Source organism: Halichoeres trimaculatus, unplaced genomic scaffold, assembly GCF_033239565.1.
Source record: "Halichoeres trimaculatus isolate MK-OKI-2021-1 unplaced genomic scaffold, fHalTri1.1 fHalTri1_scaffold_9, whole genome shotgun sequence".
NCBI classification, from domain to species: Eukaryota; Metazoa; Chordata; class Actinopteri; order Labriformes; family Labridae; genus Halichoeres; species Halichoeres trimaculatus.
The window spans coordinates 18,360,430-18,368,838 of NW_027437188.1; the positions used below are offsets into that span (position 1 = coordinate 18,360,430).

At 38.9% G+C, this 8,409-nt stretch overlaps 1 protein-coding gene across 2 annotated transcripts; it reads left to right on the forward strand.

The window, feature by feature from the left end:
- The first annotated feature begins 2,737 nt into the window (after window positions 1–2,737).
- yif1b (Yip1 interacting factor homolog B (S. cerevisiae)) lies at window positions 2,738–7,647 on the forward strand. 2 transcript variants are annotated; one of them, XM_074678665.1, is made up of 8 exons: window positions 2,738–2,912; window positions 4,293–4,395; window positions 5,456–5,573; window positions 5,809–5,913; window positions 6,040–6,176; window positions 6,363–6,518; window positions 6,639–6,732; window positions 6,987–7,647. In XM_074678665.1, the coding sequence occupies exons 1-8, from the start codon at window positions 2,867–2,869 to the stop codon at window positions 7,140–7,142; spliced, it is 915 nt and encodes a 304-aa protein (XP_074534766.1). In that variant the 5' UTR covers window positions 2,738–2,866; the 3' UTR covers window positions 7,143–7,647. The 2 variants fall into 2 exon arrangements, with proteins under 2 accessions (XP_074534766.1, XP_074534767.1); XM_074678666.1 differs by having other exon boundaries at window positions 2,739–2,903.
- The last annotated feature ends 762 nt before the right edge of the window (window positions 7,648–8,409 follow it).

Here is an 8,409-nt window from a genome sequence, read left to right on the forward strand (position 1 = left end):
TTAGGCAAAATGTTACTCTGCAACTTTGGAAACGGCAGGTAAGATGCTAATAGGTCTGTAATTACACACATTAAATCTGGTCCTTTGATTTATGAGCCAGTCATCTTCAGGTGACTTTCAAACCTTTGGGAACTTCCCTTCTTTAATAGAAGCATCAATTTTCTTTGTTATCAGTCCTGGAAATTAATTTGTATGTCATCACTGAGAGGATAGGTGAAGACATATCAGTAGATGATGGATCTGGGATATACCTCAACACTTATACCCTTACATCCATCTTTCCTAAAAGCATTGAGTTTGTCAATAGGATAGGTGGAATCTTATATGAGGATATGTCGCAAAAAATCATAAAAATCACATTCAGTATTTTTATTTCTCAGATTGATTATGATGTCATTAACAAGGTACTCGTGCTATGTTACAGTCTGTGTTTCTTCAAAATGGCAAGCTTTTGATTTGAATCTCTTAATCTCTTAAGAAGAATAAAGAATATACTTGAAGGAGATGTCTATGTGAAGGAAATATATAGTGAGTGGGTGGTTATAGCAAACTGGAATACTGAGGGTGAGCAGGACCTAAAGACGATGTGAAGGGCTCTTCTCTCACATGACTTATTACTGATTAACATAAATCAGACATTTCCTTTAATTCAAGCAAACTAGCCTGGGTTATACTGCTGTCATCAGAGATGCAGGGGCTTTTGTGTTAGAATAGCCAGCCAGTAGGCTCTCTAGGAATGCTGTTTTTAACGGCTAATGCTTACCTTACCAACCACTGAGGTTGTTGTTCTGTAACTCTGGATGACTGGAGCTCATACATTCAAAAGAAGCCTTGTGAGTTTGTGTTTGTGTGTATCACTTAACAACCAAGGATCCTGTGCAGGCTATGAAGTGCATTTTCCTGTTGGGAACAACAAATGGCCCTGGAGGATTTGAAACAAAAAAGAAAAAACTCTCAGGAATACATCACATTAGGACACACATAAAAGCCAGTGATGCTCAGTTACAGCCGGGCGGAAATGCATGAGCAGGTCGGTGCGCAAAATGAGCTTGTCTGTGATGTTGAATGTAATTCCCGACGACAGATTCACCCCAAGCCACTTCAGTGTCTCTAATGTGACAGCGTACCAAGCTGTTAAGTGTAGACCTCTATTGTTCTCTACGGCCTTTGGAACAATTACTGCCGCATGAGGAAACCACTTAAAATAGTCTCTTTCTGTGTGTGTGTGTGTGTGTGTGTGTGTGTGTGTGTATGTGTGTGTGTGTGTGTGTGTGTGTGTGTGTGTGTGTGTGTGTGTGTGTGTGTGTGTGTAAATGACTGTACATTAACTTGCCCTACATGTACACGAGCATGAACACATGTGCTTGTGAAGCCGGATGCTTTAGCGCAGTGCGTGGCTCTATTATGCACAGCACTGGACATTTCAGGGAAGATGGTCATTTTCCCCAAGGGCCTTCAAGTCCAGCTGTCAGTTCAGAGTGAAACAGGAGAAGGGAAAAGAAAAAAAAAGAACTATATTGCTATATAAAGACAGGTAAGTGACTGGATTTTTGTTCTTTCCCATGTTAATTAGTTCCTTTTGAGCTCTAATACTCATGGATATAGTAAATATACACTTTTAAAGACCAGATGACTTTCAAAGAGCTTCTTTTTTAGCTTTGCGCTATTCAGTGTTGTTGGCTATTTAAAACATAAAAAGACATAAAAAACATAAAATTAAATGTCAAAAACTAAGTTTACCTTTACTATGAATGAAATTGTCATTAAATTCCTCATTGTTGATATCACTGATTCATAAAATTATGTTTTATAAGTTTAACTGCTTTAACAGAAATGGGCATTAGTGTTAACAAAAAGTATGTCATGTCACTTTTTTGCTTTGTTCTTGTTTTCTTGTTGTTTTTTTGTTTTTGTTTTTTGTTTTTTTTTTCGTTTTTGTTTTTTTTTTGGGGGGGGGTGGTTTTATTATATTAAGCACAATTGCTATTTAAAAATATTTTCATACAGATGCTTAAGCTTTAAACTTGCTTTCGGTGAATAACTCAGAATTTCTCTTAAATTACAATTAAACTTCTCCCATGTTTTTTTTTATTGTTTTTTTTTTTTTTCATGATGCATGAAATCTTAAAACCTGTTACAAGATTCTTTTAAGGGCATCCATTTAAAAAAAAAAAAGTGCTGGCCTCTAACATAAAACAGGAAGGAACATTACATAAATCTGAATGTAATTGTGATTTTTAGTAGGTCCATGAAGAGTTTATCCTTTTCGTGCTTTGTAAAACATTTTAAACACATTTTGACACATTTTCAACATACTATAATAAGCTTCCAGCTGGCTGTAACGTTCTGAAAGATAGAAATAGAAGAAGAAATTTATGCCCTTGGTAGGATGAATAAACAAAAGGAAACAATCTTGACACAGGCTGTTATGCAGTTCCACCATAGAAACAATTGCATTTAGAAATGGCTTCGGCTGTTTACAACAATGACCACCATGTACCAGTGGATTTTGCATTAAGTCATTGTTTTTATTCCATGAAAGGTTAAAAAGGAAGATAGGAATTGGTTAATGCGGCCGAATAAATGAATAAAGTTAATAAATGAAACCTTGTTTGTCGGGGATACAATGAGGAGATGACAATTTTATTTAATCAGAAGACAGGTCACTTCGACACAGTAGGTGGCGGTATTTGCACTGCATGTTCCTCTGACCCAAATTAGAACCAGAGAAGAAGCGCGAACGGGTTCACTTCCGTGTAAACTTTATGAATGACTCCAACTTCCCCTGTGTAGCCTGCTAACTCAGGAGAAGCGACTGTATCCAGGGTTTCTTCTCTCGACCACGGCTACAAGCAAATTAGCCAGAATGGATTACACGGCGACTCAGGGTGGTTTCAGACAGCGTAAGTTACGTACGTGAATTTGTTGATCAAAGCAGTCATTAATCACGCTTACTGCACGTGCTCATGAGCATGTCAGAGCTAAAATGTTAACATTGCTTCAGGATGCTTTCGATGAGCGCCGCTATTTTTAGCCGATCTGGGCTGTCAACTAACGTTATACAACTTGTCGAAACAGGGACACCGAAACTTCAAATCCAAGCTATCTCGTTGAACGCCGAGCTACAGTGCAATAGAGATAATTAGCTTCATACATGCGATAATTTTCTCTACAAAATCGGAACAATTATAGCGCTAGCATGCAAATGTCCCTGGCAGGCTAGGCTTGCTAACGGTAGTCTACTGTACACACCCCTCTGTTTGGAGGTGTATTGTTGTGATTTCCAGACTGTTAAAACAAGAGCGGGTGCCAAATTACTGTTGAAATAACGCTTCAGCTTTGTTTGTGAGATTCAGTTGTGCTTAGAATTTGGAGCTTGGTTTTGGAAAAGGGTGAATCTGGGACAGAAGACACATCATTAGCTTCCAGATCTGTATGATAAGGTGTCTGAAGAAACTGAAAGTAGTCAGAACAAAGGCTAAATATTTGGTTAAACGTGACACAAAGTAGTATACTCCTAGCTTACAAAAAGACATTTCACCGCTGTCGCCTCTTTAGCGTTTAACCTAGTTGAAAGCACCCATGCACGTTATGTTTGTCCATAGACTGCCACATTGTAAACTTTACATAGAGATTATGTGCATGGGTCGAGAAAACTATAGCTTATAGACCTTATAGGTCAACATACATAATAGGCCAGGATAAGGATAAGTAAACTAGTGTTGCAGTTATAAGGATGACGTAATTTGATCTTGAATAAGTCCCAATGTTGACTGCTTGGGGGAAAAGACAAAGATATCCTTGACAGAGACTTCAGATCAGGCCTTTGTGCACACAGTTTGCCCATTGTGCAGCTACTGTGTACTATGATTCACTGATGGCTGGATAAGTGGTAAAGATGTTAACAACACATATTGTGGTGTATGTCTAATATGCCGTAGAAACATTTCAAAGAGAACCTCTAAAACTTAAAAATGTTAAAACAAAACACCTATAAACTTATAGAAGCCAATCTTGTTTCAAGATTTAAAATTAAAGAGCTTCAGTTAAGTGCCAGCAATACTGGCAGAGTTGGTGATCGACGATGACTATATCTTAGATATCATAAGAACAAAACACGGCTTTATTACATCAGCTGACTTGATGTATTCTCAGATTCCCTGTTACTCATTACAGGCTTGCTTGTGTTCGCTTGCATTGCTAATTTTTTTGGATGTTTTGTGAAAGTATTCAAATTATGATTGATAAGTGTGGTTTAGATCTAATCTCATATTGACGTCTCATTTATCCAGAGCCTAATGTCCGTCTACGGAATAGCTCCATGGATGGTTCAGATGGAAGCCAGCTGTTTGAGGACACGAGCAGAGCTGCACCGGCATCACAGGCAGGATACAGGTGGGAAACATGTTGTGCACTCTTGCAAAATCAGCTCAGTGTGACGCACATTTTTGCACCTATTATCAATCTTTTAGTACATGTATTTTTATCTTAAAGGGGCTGTGAGGAGTTTCTAAGTGATCTTGAAAATGTCTCCCTTCTAAATATCTGATGCCTGATCCACACTTTAAAATGAGATTATCAGCACCAATATTGCTAGTTACAGACTATTCAAAATTGCTACTTCTTACCTTCCTGATCCAGGCAAACTGGACCAGATTTATTTACATATCTAGGTCTCTATGACAACACCATGCCGGCTGATGAGGTTTACTAGGGAGAAGAGGGATGTGTGTTTATCTCTGCTGAAAACAATTTGTGCAATTGATTTTGCAGTGATGGTGGACACTGGGGCCTAACTGTCAGACAGGAAAAGGACAGAAGAGCAGAAAAAAGCTAAATTGAAGAGTGATAGAGCACAAGCTAAAGGCTAAAACATGGGCTAAGTGGTTTGTGATAATGTTCATTCCAACCCACATGCAGCAGTTATTCTGCAGTGGTCTGTTCAAACTTGTGAGTCTAGAAATAAACTACTTACAAACTGACAGTGCTTACTTATTGTCATGTTTGCCTAAAAGATACGTCAGAGCACCAGGCTGCCAATAGCTCTACATATAACTGGCTACTACAATGTTTGCTTGATGGTACGTTTCAAACCATAGTGCTACGTAACTGTACTGATAAATACCTTAGGGAGTTGTAACCAGTAAAAAGTTGTCTTGAACCAAGAAAATTTGTTTCGATCCGATCTCCATTTAATTCCAAAACAAACACACGCCTCGCTAATGTAATTTATGACAGTGTGCCAGAGACTCCAGGCCGGAAGGTGGCGAGGCAGTCCAACTTAAAGAGATCCTCCTCATAGCATCTTTAATAAAAAATCTGATTTTAAGGTTACAGCAAAAAAAAAAAAAAGATGGGTTGTTGAAGGATTTTTTTTGTAATTCAATAATATATTGCTCTAAATGTGTGTTTGTTGTACTCTTTCAGTTGATACATTTTTGCATCTTGTTTACAGTAACCAGCAGGCTGGACCTCAAGCAGGTGGATTCCCTGGCCAGTCCATCCTTCCCGACCTGGCCATGGCTTACGGCAACACACTGGCATCCCAGGGAAGGGAAATGATGGACAAGAATGTAAGAGTTATCCACGGATTTGTTTTTTTGTTTTTCTAAAGAATGTGAGACACTTCCCTCGAAACAGCCAGGCTAAGCATGAAAGATTATGCTTTCTTTGCTGAGAAGGTTTTTCTCTAAATAAGCCAGGTCAAAACCAAAAAAGCCACATTGAATGATGTCTCGTAACAAAAAAAAATAGCATACACAAGCAAATAATGTGTGTAATGTATCTATGTTTTTTCTTTTGTTTCAGTTGGACAGGTTTATCCCAATTTCCAAGCTCAAATACTACTTTGCTGTGGATACAGTATACGTGGGAAAGAAGTTAGGCCTTTTAGTTTTTCCTTACATGCACGAGGTAAGTCTGTAAACATCAGCTAAATGTCAGTTTTTCTGTGACTACTTTGAAACAGGTATAACTTTCCTCTCTACTTGTGTATTAAAGAGTTAACAGGCTGTTACTGTGATCATTTCTGTGTTGTAGAACTGGGAGGTGAGCTACCAGCAGGACACTCCTGTGGCTCCACGCTTTGATGTGAACGCCCCTGATCTATACATCCCCTCAATGGGCTTCATCACATACGTCCTGGTGGCTGGGCTGGCACTCGGCACACAGAACAAGTACACAAAGATTTATGTTTATATAGATGTGACAAAGTCTTTGAGCAGACGTGCTAATTCAGTAGGTAGTGATGAGCTAGAAAAAGAAACACACCAAAACTTAATGAGCATGTTGGACATGCGACTGAGTCGACTATGTTGTTCCAAGTAAAAATCTACAGACTGTGATGTTTGTGCATCCTGCAGGTTCTCCCCAGAGCTGCTGGGAGTTCAGGCCAGCTCAGCGCTAGTTTGGCTGATCATGGAGGTCCTGGCTGTCTTGTTGTCACTCTACCTTGTGACTGTTAACACCGACCTCACCACCATAGATCTGCTCGCCTTCTCTGGCTACAAATATGTCGGGTATGTGAATATCAGCAAGTCTGCCTAATCAGTCTGATTCCTTTTTTTTTTTTATTATCATTCATTTCTTCCAGATAGCTGTGTATCTCATCCTCTGTGCATCTGTGTGTTTTTCTTTAGGATGATCATCGGCGTGGTTGCAGGCCTGTTATTTGGGAATCTGGCATACCATCTCTCTTTACTGTGGTGTTGTGCAGCCATTGTTGTCTTCATGGTGAGTAGCAGCTGATGATAGCTTAACTTAAGTTAAATTACAGAGTGTTTACACCTCTGTAGACTGGTATCTTTCACCACATCTCTACTATGTATCCGACACTCATCAGATACCATGTTGAGTCTCCCCGTTATCATCTTTTTGAAACACCTTTTCCTTACATAAGAATCCCTACAAAATGAATAACCAGCTGAATTTTACGCACATTTGTGTTACAGTCATTAAAAGAAGACCCCTCTCTCCTCTCTCCACAGATTCGCACTCTGCGTCTGAAGCTGTTATCTGAAGCTGCCGCAGAGGGCCGGCTGGTGCGAGGAACCAGGAACCAGCTGAGGATGTACCTCACCATGTCTATAGCAGCAGCACAGCCCATCTTCATGTACTGGCTCACCTATCACCTCATCAGATAAAACCTGATCAAACACTTGTTGTGTCACACGTGAACTTTGCTGGCTCAACGCCATCTCACCCACTAAGAACACTTAAAAAACACACAAACATATCAATAGAGGCTTGAGTTGGATGAAACACAAAATGGTCAGAGTTTTCTGGATGGTATCCCACCTTTCTCCAGAGACAAGGACAGAAGACTCGCTTCACGTATGAACAGAGAAAAACAACACATGCTACAAGACGATTAAGAGAAGAAGTGACGCTTCACTGCCCTCTCTTACAGCACAGCACCGTGTCATTAGTCTTGCCTTTATTTTTTTGTCTTTTCTTTTTATGTCTTTAAAAGTTTGTAGCAAGAGCAAAGTGGCTTTAATGTTTTTTTCTATGGTGCATAATAATTTGTTGATTAAGTTTTATAGTATATTTAAGTGTTTGTTTGAAGAAAAAGTATTATTACAGATGTTGCTCTTGTCCGATATCTTAAGTGAAATTTCTGAGCCGACAGGAAGAAAAGCACACAAACGCCACATAAACCGTCCGCTTGAGATAAAGAAAGGAATTCATTTAAGGTTTTACGTCACTTATCTTGTATAAGGTCTGTCTAACTGGTGAGTGTGGGTGTGTGCAACCTCATTTTTATCTGTTGAGCCTTTTTGTGTGTGCTGTGGAACTTGTATGAGCTTTGCTGCCTGAAACTGTTTCAGTCCCATTCGGATGTAGGGCTCACAATGACTTTGATATCTTTTTAAGAAACAAGTAAATTATTTACCACTTTTCAAATGTAAAGAAAGAGGGAATAAAGATGGAGACAAGAGATTGTCTATTCTTTGGAAAATGATTTTAAACTCCTTGACATACTTGAAATATTTAAACGTCAGAAGCAGCTTCATGTGCTTTAATGTGTTTGTAAATCACCTGATGTCACAAGAAACAAGTGGCTTTGCTCTTTGTAACTGTAGCTAATGTCAACACATAGCAGGGTAAGATTCACATTCACTTTAAGTTATTTCAGGAATATATGAATAAATTCAGGAGCTTTGCATTTTCTTTAAATGAAACGTGGTAATACTGCGATGTTCAGTGATCTGAGGTGCCAATAAAAACATTCTCTGAAACTTGTGATGAAGCATTCATCTTATTTAAAATGACTGCTCCTCCCTGGACAGTGTGGGACTTTAAATTCTGATTATAAACTAGCGTTTGTCTTAAAGGTTAAGAATGTACACATTCCCTTTAAGTCTGACCCTTGTACAACTGAAAGTATTTTGTACAACTAAACAAACA